The sequence below is a fragment of the Sesamum indicum genome, linkage group LG2 (genome assembly GCF_026168435.1).
Source record: "Sesamum indicum cultivar Baizhima isolate 11 linkage group LG2, ASM2616843v1, whole genome shotgun sequence".
NCBI lineage: Eukaryota > Viridiplantae > Streptophyta > Magnoliopsida > Lamiales > Pedaliaceae > Sesamum > Sesamum indicum.
Window position 1 is genome coordinate 17,629,580 of NC_142658.1, and position 17,170 is coordinate 17,646,749.

Here is a 17,170-nt window from a genome sequence, read left to right on the forward strand (position 1 = left end):
CAACTTGGTGATTTAAAATTTTTCTTTTTTTTCTTTATTTGACTCCACTGTAAAATTATTGGAATCTATATTTGTAAACCAAATATCCTTGGATTCCCCGTTCTCCTTATTAAACTGCTCCAATTTCTTGGCTTGATGTAAGAAACAAATGTATAGAAAGAGTTGAAACAAATAAGGGTGGATTGGTGAGCAACACTCAAAAGCAAACTCTGTTTTAATTTTCTGACACCCAAGTGAGACTTGATAATGCATGCACAAGTAAAAACTTAGTGTTGGTAACATAAGCTCTTCCTCTTTTGTAGTTTTGAATAAATACTCTAGCCATAAAGTTCCAAAGGGAATGGTCCATCACATCTAAAAACTGTATACCAACATCATGTCAAAACAAGTTCTTCTCATAACCACAATCACGGTTAAGGCCAGAGGAAAAACATTATTAAATTTATTATATAAAATACCATTCGCCACACGTGAAACAGACTTTAATTAATTATTAAAGAAGAAGTAATGATTCACGATGGCCCATGTGCAGAAACCACTCTATCATTGAAGAATCTGATTTAACATTTCATGTCATCTCCACCGAGTCGTCGGGACCAATCCATAACTGAAGAGACAATATTGGTACATACATTGATTCTGAGTAAGATGCAGTATGCCAAACCAAGAGACAGTGTGTGAACCATAAACCTTAATCACATACATTCAGACAAAAGCATGTATACATGAACGACGAATCAAAGTTTCAATACAGTGAAGCAGTGTTTCTGGGGTCAAAAAATGTACCAGAAATGTAAGTTAAAGTTGAAACATATGCTGCACTTCATGTGGAAGAGCTTTTGCCTGTAAGAAATTTGCAATCATAAAAGTGCTTTCTTTAAGCCTAATATGTGGCCCAACATACACCTAATTATGAGTATACATTAGGAAACATGGGGAGGCCTGCGCTTGTGTGTGTGTATGTGTGTGTATACAATTCCTATTTATTTATTTTATGTATAAATAGTTCCTTGATATAAAAAGTCATGTACATGTATGTAAAGCCCAAAAAATTTTGTAGGGCAACTTAGTTTACAAAGTGATCTTGGGCTTGTCTTGTACTCGGGGTGTAGTGGCATAGGCCGAACCCAAGAACAATTTTTAAGGTGTTTTTTTTTTTTGGTTGGGGTGGGGGAGGGGGGGGGGGGAGGACAAGAATTTGTAAATTGAGTTACAAAAATATTATATTTTAAATTTTATATATTAATTAATTAAATATAAAGTACTGAAAAAATATAAGAAAGTTATGAAATTTATTGGAAAAATTAGAGAAGAAAAAGAAATGTTAAAGTTCTTTGTAGAAAAAGGGATGTGGAAGTTGAGAATAGAGGAAATGGAAAGTTGAGGAGAGGAAAAAAAATAGAGGCTAATAAAATAATTAAAATAAATTGACATATCTTAGCTGAAAATATCGAAAGGGTGCTTTTCAATTATATAAATGTATAGATACTAGTAATCAGAACGGTGCCTAGATTCGTGCACAAGCTTAAATATTTATTAAACTTATTTAATTGAATAAAAATAAGGGTTATTTACATTTAGCTCCTTCTAAAAGTACGAAATTACACTTTTTTCCAAATTAAATTTTAAAATTACACTTATACCCCCTTCAGAAATTCATTATTTACACATGATCATTTTTTGGTAGAATTTAAACGAAAAATATTGATATTAGCAAAATAAATTGCATAAATTTTTTATTTTACTCTTATTTGATATTTTCATTTAATCATTTGTATTTCTAAAAAGAAAAATATAATAATGTTAATCTCACTCTATATATATATATGTATATATATTATTTTCTTGGATAGTTTGTATATTGACTGGGTTGATCTTGATGCTTTTCTCAATAACCATAGAGCCTAAGAAGCATGTACTCTGCACTGCAAAATCACACTTTGGTCGAGTTTAATTGCATGTGGCACTTTCTCAATATCTTGAATGTTTCGGCAAGGTTAGTGATGTACTGGTCAATTTGCATGCTTATCACCAGTATGTCGTCAACGTAAACCTCCATATTATGTCTGAGCTGCTCTTGAAACATGTGAGATCTATCAGCCGCTGATAGGTAGGACATGTAATTTTCTTTTAGCCACGTATAACAATATAACAATATTTTGATTTGATGTGAAGCTTATTCATTTCTGGTTATTGGGGTTAAGCATGATTTGATGATAGACCTGTGATGCATCCATTAAACCTACAATTCATGACAAGGGTGAAATCCACCTACTAGTCTATACGGGGTAGAGGGTATAAATCTTTACGACAAATCTTCTTAACATCCCCAAAATCTACATGCATTTACTATTTGCTACCTAGCTATGGGATGAGCACGATATTGGATAACCTGATAGGAAATTGAATCTCCTTGTTGTGCCTTGCAACAAAGAGCTTATTTACCTCCTCTTGGATGACCTTATTCTTTTTAGGACCGAAATAGTTTTTCTTCTATTTGACAGGAGGGAAAGATGGATCTAGGTTTAGGTTATGCACCACGACATTGAGGTTAATTCCTACTAAATTGCGAGTTGTCTATGCAAAAACTCCCACATAATGGTGCAAGAAAATGGTTAATTGTCCTACTAATTCAGGGCTCAACTAGGAACCAATCCTAATGGTTTTCTCTGGCTCAATTGGTACCAAGTGGATGTTCAATCGCTCGTCAGTGGCTGTATTCAAGCGAGAACCTAGTTTCCTTGCTCATCATACTGTATTAGCTTCTTACCCTTCTTCTTTCTAGGTTAAGGGAAATCTATCTCCACGTCCTTCTTGCCACATTCTTTCAAAGACTCTATGTAGCATTTTCGTGCTATGACTGGTTTCTTGTAACTTCCCCAACTCTTGTATCGGCAGGAAACTTTAGTTTTATGTGGTGGGTGGAGACTACATCTCGCAAGGCGTTCAGGACAAGTCCCTTAATTTTACATTGTATTCTGAAAGCATGTCCACTATGGAAGCAGATCATCTTGGTTTCCTATTGGTCTTCCTTCCTAAGGATAAAATGAGCAAAATCTATCATAGATGATAGACCACTTCTCCTGCAAAGTCATATTGTGAGGTGTCTACTGGCTCCCAACAAGGTATCATAGAGTTCCATCTACCGCTAACCTTCATAAAATAGAATATTTGTAGAGTTTCTAGAATCTACAAAAATGCGTTGGACAATGTAATTGGTTTAAGTGGCATAAATAACAAGAGCATCGTTATGGGGTAAGTGAACTCCCTATGTATCAGCATTTCTATAGTGGACCGTGGGTTCTTCTACTGGCATCTTGTAAAAAAATTTCACCAATGTTCTAATAGCGAGAGTGTGCTCATTCAACTCTTCTGGAGACCCCATCAGTAGGTCATCTTGCTATCATGTGGATTACCCCTTTGGTAGGTATATTTTTCGGGCTCTGCTTCTCAGCAAGAGCTTTCTTCTTTTGGTGTTCCCCTATGGAAGGATTACCAGGTCATTCATCACTTCCATAGGAATTTCGTTAATGGGAGCGTTCTTCTCTCCTCTTGCAACGCTGATCTTTATTGACATAGTCCTTTAAGTATCTAGCTTGAATGAGCCTTTCTATCTTCTGCCTCAATGGCGATACCTATTGGTATTCTACTTGAACTCTCTATGTATATGCAGAAATATTTAGATTTGGAAGTTTTGTGGTCCTTTGTCAACACCTTTGGGCCACTGCAAAGTAGGGTGCTTGTCCACGACCATCAGCATCCATGTTGGGCTAGTAATGAGCAGGTTGAAATGCTCGTCTTGCGGTCGAACGGATTGAACCGTTCCAGAGGTTCTCTTATCGTGGATACCTCGCTTCTTCACCACTCGAGCATTTTCTAGCTTCATGTATTTCTCTGCTCTCGCTAACAGGTCTTGAAAGTTGGCAAAATGCTTCTTGGAGAACAATTTAAGTAGAGGTCTGACTCAAAGTCCTAGAGTAATAGCACTAATGAGCACCTCCTGGTGGGTAGCTGGGACTTCAAAGATACCATTGTTGAAACGTTGGATATATGCTCTCATAAGCTCAATTTCCTTTTGTTTTACCTCAAAATGGTTGATTGCTTATTTTCTGTATTTCTTACTGCTAGTGAATTGGTATAGAAAAAGAGTTGATCGAATCACTCATGAGCAAAGTCAGTTAGTGTAGTAAGAAAAACGCGACATTTAATACCATCTATATATGTGTGCAGCAGGACTGCATTTTCTAACTTACATAGGTGCTCAAAACGGTCAACAATATTATTGTAAGCAGGCAAGTGCGGAGGCTTCTCGATCACGATGTCAGTGCTGAATGGAATACCTTACTCCAGGAGGGGGACTTTCTTCCTTACCTCTTGGTGGGTCTCCACCACTTCCATCTTGAGAGAACACCAGATCTTTGGAGGATCCTAGTTGGTCTTCATTGTAGGATGGATCAATGAGGATAAGTTCATCGTGTTGTACCACAGTTGGGATCGGTTCTTCAGTTCCTTACTCTTCTTAATTACTAAGCTAGCAAAGGGATCCCGAAAGGTTAAGTTGATGGTATCAACGATGAACTGCTGGAGTTGTTCACAGAAGAGCGAGTCGGTAACAAGTGGGTTTTCTGATCAAGAACTTCGTTTTAGAGGTGGAATAGAGAAAGAAGTGTTTCTATCAAAAGAGTCGTTGTCATCTCCATTGTTTGAGTTAGCCATTATTCATGTCTTTAGCTCAAGTGTTCCGATTGACAGCACCAATGATGAGTACCAAGGTCTAGCCACACCACAATTATCGAAAAACTTGAAGTAATATTAGAATAATAGAGTATCAATCATTGTGAGATGATGAAATACTAAAATAAAGTAATAATGAGTGCGTGTAGTGCAAAAGTATGCTAAGAACTTACTAAAAATAAAAACAGAATAGTAAATAAGTAATGATTCTTGTTACCTTTATGGCTGCACAATCGAAGAGGAGCAAAATTTGGAGGTGGTTGCAGCTTATTATATACCCTTAAAAAGTTGCATGAATTAGTTAACTAACCAAAAAAAAAATTGCAATTTGGACTTATCTGGAAAGCCGAATTTTGTGCATTACATTTTTTACCTATTATACAAAATAATTTTTTCTTTTCAATCTGTTTTTCACAAACAAAATAAATAAAAAATATTTATAATTTACTCCCTCCAATCATACCAAACAACCGATCAAAAACTATTATTATTTTCTTGTGTTTGCGTTTTCACTTCTTTTCTCTAAGTTGAACCAAACCAACCCAATAAATTATGTTCCCTACAACTTATACATTGCTTACATCCCTTTCAATCAGTGGTCCATCCAACCATATTCATGACTCAACCAATAATTCAACCCTACGCCAAACATGAATTCTAACTTAGACTCCTTCGAAAATGATGTGACGAATAGCATTATTTTGCATACCTATTTTGAGCGGTGGCTACTCCAACAGCATCGCTGCCTTTATATACAATATAAATGGTTGGTTTGCACATGCACCTAAAAAAATTTAGGCTGCTTATAGACTACACCTTTTCGATAAGAGAATTATTTTGTATTTTTGCATCATCAAATTTAACGACATTTTGGATGAGAAATGTGGTAGTAAATAATAAAGAATTTATGATAAAGTTACTCTTGAGAGTTTTATAGTGTGGTGGGATGTATATATTTATTCTGTGGTATATATATAAAGAATATTTTTACACTTTTTATGAATGATTTAATATTATTGATATATCCATTATATAACTCGAACTCTTGAATGAGTTACAAAGATTGGGACGAGCAGTGATCCATAAGTTGCATAATTATTTGTGTTAATATTGTGAATTCGGCTCAAGATTTCGAACGAGGTCTTTGAATTTATCCACAGTCCAACTGATAGAAAATTTTCGAAAATTCACAAGTAATAATAGGTCCAAGGTCAATTGGGCCATTTTATGAACCCTGGCCAAGTTTGTTAAGGGAGAAGTAGGGGGATGATCTGGTTGGGAGGAGGTGGGGGTGCGCCGTAGTTGATGGGATATGGGAGTGTACGAATATGGGGTTAATTATTTTAATATTATTAAAAAAATAAAATTATAAAAATATAATTTATATAAAATATGTAACAAATTTGTAACGAGTTGTGGATGTGATCCCACTCGAATTGAAAAAAAATATTCTTTTAAAAAAAAAATGCATGTTCTGGATAGCATCCACGACTTGATCTCGTAAATGTTCTCCACGACATGATTTTAATATAATTTTTTATGTAGTTTTATTTTTTATAAATTAATTATATTCAACTAATTATTAACAACATAATAAAATTGAAAAAAATTATAATGTTAAAATTGTATTAATTTAAAAAATATAATGGACTATACAAATGTAATAGGGTATAATTTTTTATACAAATCTAAAAAAATACAATTAATTTGTAGAAATAGAATAGTATACAAATTTTTATACAGACGTAAAAAAGCCAATTATTATTGAGAACCTCGCACCGGCACATTTGATTGTGTAGAAGAGTCTCTTTGTTGGGTTTGTTGCCTTTCATGCGTTTGTCCTCAATCCATCTCGTTGTGAATGCGTGATGTTTGGTTTCAACTAGGGCGTGTAGAGATACGAATAGTAGGATCGCGGACCAACTTAAATTTCGGGACATCCCAATGATTTTTGGAATGCACAGGTTCAAATGACTTAGAATATGTATCTCCGTAAGCCATTAAATCATAATAATCCTTCACCAATGATGCAGCATTAATCATATATGCAATGCATGTTTTTTGGTCGTGGCTACAAGGGATGTCAAATCGAGTCCACTTATCTCATTAACATTTTTGGTTCATAGTTTTGACAACATGAGTATTGAGTCCATGCTCATTCTGACGTTTTGTAACAATAGAGGCGGACTATTGAAATTGATGGTATTTTGTGACCGTGTGTTTAACATCCTAATATTAATGTTTTTTCTTCCATTAATGAACTTCTTCTTTTCTTGTCAAAGAGAAAGAGGACTGCATCTCATTTTTATACTACAAAAAAAAATTTGTTCCTTTATATAATAAATTACTTCAATTTAAAACTATAGTGAATCAATACTTTCTACCTCAGTAAAATAAAATGAATGTGTTTTCATTTTCAGTGTTCAGTTCTCATTAAAACAATATGTGTTTTCAATTTTGTATAGATTTTTGTGTGCAATGGGAACATATCTGAATTAGTTAATGAAAGTGTATTTTATATTGAACTATATTGTTAAAGCAATATATTACCGATAAGAATACATAATATATATATATATATATATATATATATATATTATCACTTTAATTACTATTTTAAAAATTAAAAAAACATAGACAAACAGGTTAGTTTTTTAGGTATGATTTAATATTTTGCCCGCACCTACGAAAACAACATCCAATAGTCATTGCACAGTCGCAGCTACTTATTATGTGCAACATATTTTTTTTTATACTAAAATAACTAGTTACGGCCAAAAAATCGTATTCGTTCTAGAGTTATTTGCATTCTTGAAGTACCAAATATGCACATGCGTCGAACAGATGATGTTAAATTTATTGGGCCGTTTTCAGTTATTTGTTTCACCCTACAAAGAATTTGGGCTGTTCAGTAATTGCTATGAGAAAATGACCATAGAATTGGAGAAATACTACACTCAACTCGGCCCTCATTTGTCAATTTTAAGAAGGAAAAGAGGAAAGCTAAGACTTATTTGTCTTAAATAGTTTTTTTGGAAGTGTTTGTCTTAAATAGTTCAATGTCTCGGACATAACATATATATTAGATTAATTGCATTTCTTCTTCTTCTTCCAGAAAATGAAAATGAACGACAGTAGATTGAATTAGGAAGAAGCTTCTTCAATAAGTTCATTTTGTGAGAAATTTAAATGGGAAGAACATCAAAAGTTTTTTTTTCTAAATTTATGTTCTTAATTTCAATTTCATGATTTGAAGAAAATAAAGTGATAATTACAGCCAGAGTTTCTAAGTTTTGGCCTAAGTAAAGGTAGATCGGCTCATGTTTGATGAATCACATCCATCTCTGTTGATATTAACAATTGTTGGATTAACCTTTTAATGAAATTAGTTGTCGCCACACGCGATCCTCAAAGCATAACAACAGCTATAGTGTGAGGGGATGAGAAAAAGAAGTCCGTGAGGGGCAAAAAACATAGAGTGAGATGATAGGGAAAAAATCATTGTAATTGTGGGCTTATTATAAATAAGGAAGTTTGTGATTAGAAAAACATAGAGAAGTAATGTGAGAGAGAACCATGGAGTAGTGCCTTGAAAGAAGAAAAATATAATTATGAGATTATTAAAAAATATTGAAATTACGATTATGATCAATTCTTTTAAGAAAATAAATGGATTAAAAGGGAAATTTTTGAGTATGAAAATATATTCTTTTATAATAATATTGATAAATAATTCTTCCGCTATCCTTCTAAAATTTATACAAAGCTCTGCTAAAGTTTGTCCGACCTGCCCTAACAGTTTTCATGTTACAATTTGATCTGCATGACTAAGAAGGCCTAGTCCAAGAAGACAAGGAGGCCTATGGTAACCCAGCCCTCAACACCTAACTCAGCAGCCCAAGGGACCGAATAAGCCTAGGAAAGGACGCAAAAGCCCAAAGCACCCTTAGGATTAGCCTAGGGTCACAATCTAGCTAGGACGACCAGTCCAAAAGACCCATGGACTTGAACCACGTGGTGTACAACTAGCTTACTAGTCAGCTGCCACCAAGGACCAAGTCAGTCCTAGGAGAGAAGGCTAAGCAAGGTCACCCTGGAGTCTGAGATTTCCTTGCGGCTAAGAATCCCTACAAGTGGGGGGTCTCTCCCGATAGAAGGATACTCTCATTGGACACATATAGCTCGGGATGAGGATGATTTGTCACTTATCCAACTACGTTAACCCATCCTCCTAAAAATCTAGGAAGAGGGATAGACTCCCAGCAGGCGAGGCACTCCTCTATATATACAGATTTGGTCCTCCAGGCAAGGAACAACTTTTTTTTTCACTTTAAGCACTCTTTCAAGCACTTATAAAGCATTCTTTTGCGAATCTGCACATTGCTTCCGATTTAACCAACATATCTCAATTCTTTATTACGTTTGTTCACTTTCTTATCACATTTTTCCTCAAATTTAATACTAATTTGGGCGTCGGAGTACAAATATATTTTTTTTGCATATCCCTTTTCTCTAGGTCCATAAACACTTTATTCGAAGTCCTAAACGACGCTCCAGATTCATAGAGTTCGTGTTATTTTTACACGTATCACAATTACTCTTAATCAAGAGTGACAATGAAGTTTTTTTTTCTTTTTTTTTGGGGTGGGTGGGGGGGTGGGAGGTGGGGGTTGTTGAATTAACCTTTTTAAATTGATCTAAAAGACTTGGCAATTTTTAAAACTATCCATTGACAGTATTTTCTAACGAACTTGAGAATTTTCAAAACTATGTGATGAAGTTACTGAAAGCCTTTAAAAATATTTCAACATAGTAAATGATAACAAAGTGAACAATCAAAAACTTAACTTGAACATTGTCTGAGCAGTCCTTAGAACTTTTTGAAGAAATAAAAATGTGATGAATATAGTTAGAGGATATTAAGATCCAGATAGTAAATTAGAAAAGGAATTTATGGTGGTTCAAGGGCAGCATAATCGTATGGGATAATGACACTCTCTTTTCTTGAGATTAGATATAATTATATATAAATTTTTTGTAATCTAAAAAATTACATTTGACGCTCCTGAGGTTTGCTTCAATCTAACAAATAAGTCTCTCGCTCCATTAGTCAAAATTCACCGAATTTGTTGCTATTAACAAAAAAATTAAATGAAAATTGATATTTATCCTCAATTGATTTATATTGGCTTCTTGCAAGTCAATTTTTTTCGGACTATAAACTACCCTTATGACGGTGAAGATATACCTTCTAACATGCATCAACACGTGAAAACATGTCTAGATTTGATCATAAAAATATTTATTTGATTTGCAATAAGTCAATCGAGGATAAGTCTAGATTTTTTTTTTCAATTTTTTTGTTAATATCAATAAATTCAGATAGAAGTAAACCTCAGAGGTGTTAGATGTACTTTTACAAACTATATAAAATTTACGTGTAATTATATCAAATCTCACCCTCGAGGGAGAAGTGTGATTACCCTAGCCTAACTACCATTTTCCTCCTATGATTTGGGAGAATTCCAATAATTGGTCTACAGAGTGTCAGCCTTTACAATAAGTCCTACAACTATTTAACTACTCCGGTCAGGTATATATGTGAACTGAGAGAAGTTTGTTTGTCGAATCCCTATGTTGATGTGTGATAAAATATGACTAAGATAATCCCATTTGGAGCAGGGATGGATGCTCCAGAAATTGAGGAAAGAGAAGAATTAAAATTGTTGGTCAGACATGCAACTTTCCTTTTCCATTGATGTAAGAAAATTTAAGTACAAGCGTAGTAAAGAATCCTTTGACAGATGTCTCTATCTTAATTTTTAACCCAACAAACTTTGTCCTATATATGACTTGTTTTAAGAATTGTAGTCTCTAATCGTAACATGCATTCAACTGGAGTGGTTGGATCTCCTGCAAATTACGCCACAAAGCCCATCATGTCTCTCTCTGTCAATGGTAGACAACCCCATCAGTAAGCAACTCATCCTCCACTTCTTTCCGCCCAAGGTTGAGTAAGGGCCTAACATGAAATTGGTTCGTGTCAGTACCCAGACCATCAAGAACGACCTTTTCCTCAGTTTGCATGCCTATCCAATTGAACGTGATAACCACTCTATAGCATAAGATCATGCTATTTTATACATGTTTCAAAGTCGCGGTATCGGTAATAATATCAATAGGTATTGTTTCATATCGATCATGATGAATCAGATGATACAAAATAAAATATTATACAATTTAAAAAAAATTCAAAAAATAGTAAAATTATAAAAAAGAAAAAAGTATAAGTATCATAAATTACTATATAATATAACAAAATTGATAAAATTAATTATAGAAGAGCTTAAGAAATTAATACGTAAGAATAGAATATATACATAAAAATGCTACTAAGTAATTGTTTATATATAGTTTAAGCAAGATTATTTTGTATGACATTAATATTGACGAAACATGGCACTCAACTAACTAGAATTAGACCACAAATTAGTGGTTAAACCATTCAGTGGCTTTTGCTACAGACTGATCCATCAATTATTGTCACGATAGCCACTGGAACTATTCCAACTTCAGCTATATATAAGTTGCTCAATTATTCCAACTACAAGAGGTCGGAAGTTGCTCAATTCATTGTGTGAAACAGTATGAAAAATTCTCTATTTTTATTACATAATCGTTTCGACCACACATCATAGTAACTCGATAAAACCCGATATTATTGGCAACATAATTAATTCGAGCGATAATAATATTGTATAGACAATAATCTCATATAACATCGGATATTATCAGCAATACCAAATGAATTCAAACAATATATAAAATTGGACGATTATATTGAATAGACCCCAGTCGATCCGAATACGTATCGACCGATACTTTGAGACAAAAGAACTCACGCCAGAAACGGCTAAGGAATAAGGGACCACAGTCGCTAACGATCGACTTAGGCATGGCATGGAGCTTATTAGCCTTAATGACAAACGTGGCGGCAAGAAAAGAAGCAGAGAAGTTTCTTAGCAAACCAACGAAGTGTGCATACTTAGAAAGGCAGTCAACGATCACTCATATGACAGTCTTGCCACCGGAATTAGGAAGGTGAATGAAGTCCATACTCAACTCCTCCCAGACTTGACTAGGAATAATGGGGAGTGGCTGTAGAGTTCCAATCTGGTTTCTGTTCCACAGCTGGAGCAATTGCGGACATACAGCTTCACATCAATCAACATTTTGAGCCAATAAAAGAAAGATGCAAGGCCACCAAAAGTTGCTCGGGCGTCCAAGACGAGCCAAAAATACGCACGATTTGGAACGATTTTAGTGACGATCTTTTACCATTATACCCATTCCAAAAGAATAGTTTTTCTATAAACAATTTTTCATTCAATAATAATAAACTTACAAAATTTAGAACGGGCTTTCCAGTACAAGAGAAAAAATCATTCCAAATAACGCCATATTTTGTAACGTTTTTCTATTTTTGGGATGGAAAAAATAAATTGATACAGATTTGTAACGAATTTGAAACAGTCAACTTTAATTTTTCTTTGGCCGTCATAAATTCAAATTGATTGGTCCAAACCCAGTTCCAAATTTCTCACGGGTATTAATTTAAATTTGGAACAAAAATTTTGGAACGATTTTTATAACGGTTGTTTGCTGCAAAAATCCTATATTTTTATAGAATGACGTGATAACGTTATTGTAACAAAAATCCATTTCAAATTAAAACGATAACGTTCGGTTTCGAAAAATCCACTCCAAATATTCAGTGATTTTTTTGTAGTGCAAGAAGAAAATTTCAATTTGGTTGAGTGGTTGAAATGAAAGAAGTTTTGAGAGGAAAATCAATTAATCCAAAATTACATTATAATTGTGAAATTGGAGTATTAATTTGTAGAATTGGTGGACATGTTTGCACGCGTTTTCTGGGCTCTCATCACTCTTCACCACTCACCCCCCATATGCACAACCCTAAAAATGTGATGAAAATTGACATATATATATATATATATATATATGAAATTATGATTTTTTTTAATTGGGATTTTGCTTACTAGGCATTCAATCAGCCTTCCTCAGCCACGTAAGCAATGACTAAAGTGCATTTTATGACCTGTGTGTAGGGAGGGTAGTATTTTAAAAAGCAGTTACAAAATATTGGTGATTTCTACACTTTCTTCCCCCATTTCATTAGCTTATGTGTATTAATATATACTTTGCTTCACTTGGTAAATAATATAGCTAAAATGCTAATTCAACTGGTTTGTAATACTATAAACTAACAACAATATATAAAATATAGGAAAATAAGTGTGAAGATAAACTAATATTGGTAATGTAATAACATTAATGTTCAGAACAAAGATCATATACAAAATAATGTAAAGTTTTTCATATTCCAACTTTATAAAAAACAGACCAAAATATTGTTCACAAACTGCACAATAATTTCACAAAAATTGGTATCAGCTTGAACTGTAATCCTTAAAATGTCACCCCCAAACATATATGAGAAAAACTGCAATTTGAACATCCCTTATGCGGCTAGGAGGGCTGATTGGATGCTCAGTCAACAAATATTTCAATTTAAAAAAAAATTAATTTAATCCACATCAATAACTTCCAACAAATTATAAATCTCCGGCAATCATATTCCTCTTATGTCTGTAGCTAGAGTCCTTAAATTGTCACCCTCCTAACATACAGGACAGTAAATACAATTTAGTCAGTACAAATAATGTAATTATTTCTAAATAGAGTATATTCAAAAGAAATTAATGTAATTATAGGCATTATTATAAATAATATGATTAGTATATAATCTTAAACAAAAAAAATCAATCCTAGTACAATAATACTTATAATCACTAGATATGATCGGACATAATTTGACCAAGAAATTTTCCATTCCGATAATCACATACACAGAATCTCTCTCTCTCTCTCTCTCTCTCTCTCTCTCTCACACACACACACACACAGAGAGAGAGAGAGAGAGAGAGAGAGAGAGAGAGAGAGACAGGCATAAAGCACATAGAGCGTCCATAAACCATTTCAAACATTCCTTTTCCTGCTTTTTAAGCCACTTGATAGAAAGCAGGTTCTTTTTTACTTCCAAAACACTTTGTTCCTTCTTCTTCACTCCTCCTCTCGGCCTGTTCATCACCGGCCCCCATGGACACAGCTGCTCAATGGCCTCAGGTGCATCAAACCCTCACCTTTGACAATATCTCTTAATTTGTATGATCAGCATCCATTTACTTAGAACATTCTTGATCCAAAAATTGGATGAGATAATATTCATAAGCTAGAACTACCCACCTTTTCAGGCCCTTTACTTTAATTCCCTTTTCCTTTGTTTTTTGGTTCTTCTCATGTTGTTGTACTTCACTTTCTCTCTTTTGCTCAGTGGTAATGAAAAAGATTAAATTTGTTATTCTTGTTTTTTGTTCTTTTTCCCTTGTTCTACTGTTGTTTGTGATCTTTGCAAAAGTGCAAATCAGCTGCAGTAGCAACTTTATTAATTTGTTTGTTTCTCTCCTACATGCATCTGCTTTTGAACTGAGAAATTAGTGGTCATTTTCTTTGTTTGATCTTCACCTTTTGGTGTCTCTCTTATGTTGAATATATACATATATATATATATATAATTTGTATTAATCTCTTTTCTGGGCTTTTTTAGGACATAGTGGTGAAACCAATGGATGAGATAATAACCTGTTCAAAGCCCTCAGTGGAGAGAAAAGTGAGGCCTCAGAAAGAACAAGCCTTGAACTGCCCTAGATGCAATTCCACCAACACAAAGTTCTGCTACTACAACAACTACAGCCTCTCTCAGCCTAGGTATTTCTGCAAGACATGCAGAAGGTACTGGACTGAAGGTGGATCTCTGAGGAACATCCCTGTTGGAGGGGGTTCAAGAAAGAACAAGAGATCTTCATCCACCACTATTAACAACAACACCAGTATTTCTCTATCATCATCATCATCAAATTCATCCAAGAAACTCCCTGATTTAGTCCCCCAACAAAACCCTAACAAGATCCAGGCAGTAGTTGAAACCAGCCAAGATCTCAACCTGGGCTTCTCAGCCCACCACCATGACTTCAAGGCCCTAACTGAAATGATCCAAGTCCCAAACTTCGACAGCAGCACCAAGCTTGAACTGCAAAACCCCTCTTCTTCTTCATCAGCAAACTCTCTGGAGCTCTTGACTGGACTCCCCACAGCAACAACAACTACAAGGGGTTTGAGTTCATCATTCATGGCGCCATTACTGCCGCCGGTCATTACGACAACCGATCTCAACACAGTTTACTCATCAGGGTTCCCTAATTTGCCTGACTTCAAACCTTCTCTCAACTTCTCCCTTGATGGGCTTGGGAGCAATTATGGAAGTTTCCAGGGGCTACAAGAATCAAATGGGAAGCTTCTTTTCCCATTTGAAGACTTGAAACAGGTCTCCAGCAACACAAGCACTGATGCTGAACATAATAGAGATCATCAGCAAGGAGCTGACTCCACTGGGTACTGGAGTGGAGTCATGGGTGGAGGATCATGGTAAACAACTCACTCATCATATATTCCAGTAATTAATCATATTTCACATATATATATTTATAATTATTTTTTAAAAAATTTCTTAGTGTCTTGTGGTGGGATGATCATGCTTGTTTGGAATATTTCTTCAAAGAAAAAAAAGAAAAATCGAAAAAGAAACTAACTTAAATATATATATATAGGGTTATATGTCTTTCCTCTCTTTTCTTGATTATTAAGTCTAATTATCTATAATTAGCCCTTGATGATGATGATGGTGATGGAGTTTGAAGCTTGTTTTAGAAATGGCTTCATGATGAGTTTACTAGCTATGAGTTAATTGGGATGCTGTATAGTGATGGGAATGAAGAAATGAAGCCCGGATTTTTGAAGGGCGAAAAAGCTGTATGCATGAGATTATTACTACAAAGTTGTCTGTATTATCAAGAAAAGAGAGGCAAGAGAGAAACCCCAGTGTTGTTCAGTGTCATTTGGTTGCATGCTATAAATTAGAATAATCAAATTATGTATAACTGAATTTTTGTATTATATATATATATATATATGAGTATTTGTGGTGAGAGTTTTTCAGTCTAATCTTCTCTTTTTTTCTTCTTCAATGATTCTTCTGTTGGAAGCTCTGGTAGTTGTTAGCAGTGGCATAATTGAAACCTGTCACAAAGTACAAACATGAACAAAAATTCTGGTCTGCATCCGGTTGGACTAAATTTGAATCAATTCATATGATGAGTGTAATTCACAAACTGTCTGATTAACGTATAATTTAAGAAAATATTAAAATACACTTGTTATATGATTGATTTGATTCAATCAAATTTAAATCGACTAAAAATTTAAGCATGTTTGGGATCAACACTGAGGATATATATTGATCAAGTCGACTTCATATATTGTGTTGTGCCTCCAACACTTTTCAATTTGATGAGATTAACAAATTGGTGTTTGTCAAAACTTATTTGAAATATCTTATAAAATATTAAATTTTTTCATAAAAATAAGTGTTTGGATAAAGAGTTTATAAAATATATTAGTTAAGGAGTTGTTTAATTTTATAAAATAAGTTAGAAGTTCTTACTTTAAAAAAAAAAGATTATAAGCTAAGTATTAACAATGTTTTATTTTTGGAATTTATAATTTATAAGCTCTTGATAATATTTTATAAGTTTTTTAAAAATTAAATTTATTTAAAATATTTAGGAAGAATTATATTGTCTTCTCTTAAAATTTGATATAATTACATGTAGATTTTCTATAATTTAAAAAATTACTTTTAGTACTCCTCACGTTTGTTTCTATCTAATAAAAAACCCTTTTTATTAGTCAAAATTCATCGAATTTATTGATATTAGTAAAAAAAATTGAACGAATATCTATTTACCCAAATTGACTTATTACTGGCCTATTGCTGGCACAAATAAATCTTTTCTGACCAAACTACCTTTATAAATTTTCACAATTTAATGCGTGTGAGGAGTATATCTTTACCCTTATTATAAGCGTATGTTGATCAAAAAAGATTTGTTTGAACAGTAACAGTGAGTAGTAAATCGAATGAGGTAAATATAGAGTTTGATTCAACTTTGTTGCTAATATATTACCAAAACTTGTGAATTTTGACTAATAGAAAGATAAAAATAAATCTCAAAAATATAATATATAATTTTTAAATTTACATGAATTTATATATAATTAGACCAAATATAAAGATAGGAGCGGTACGATTATCCCAAAAATTTATAATGAAAAGAAACAAAATCCTTGCAACAATTTGGGTAGGTGGTAGTTTGTAGTATACACTATAGAGGTGGTTCTTGGAAAAAGAAGGAGGTGGTGGATGGAAACAGGTGTGAAGTGTGTGAAAGACTGATTC

At 33.7% G+C, this 17,170-nt stretch overlaps 1 protein-coding gene across 2 annotated transcripts; it reads left to right on the plus strand.

Annotated features, from left to right (window-relative positions):
• The first annotated feature begins 13,783 nt into the window (after window positions 1-13,783).
• Window positions 13,784-15,876, plus strand: LOC105156034 (Dof-type zinc finger DNA-binding family protein). Of its 2 annotated transcripts, none has more exons than XM_011072061.3 (2): window positions 13,784-13,941; window positions 14,423-15,876. In XM_011072061.3, the coding sequence occupies exons 1-2, from the start codon at window positions 13,915-13,917 to the stop codon at window positions 15,302-15,304; spliced, it is 909 nt and encodes a 302-aa protein (XP_011070363.1). In that variant the 5' UTR covers window positions 13,784-13,914; the 3' UTR covers window positions 15,305-15,876. The 2 variants fall into 2 exon arrangements, with proteins under 2 accessions (XP_011070363.1, XP_088732660.1); XM_088876534.1 differs by lacking the exon at window positions 13,784-13,941 and adding an exon at window positions 13,958-14,151.
• The last annotated feature ends 1,294 nt before the right edge of the window (window positions 15,877-17,170 follow it).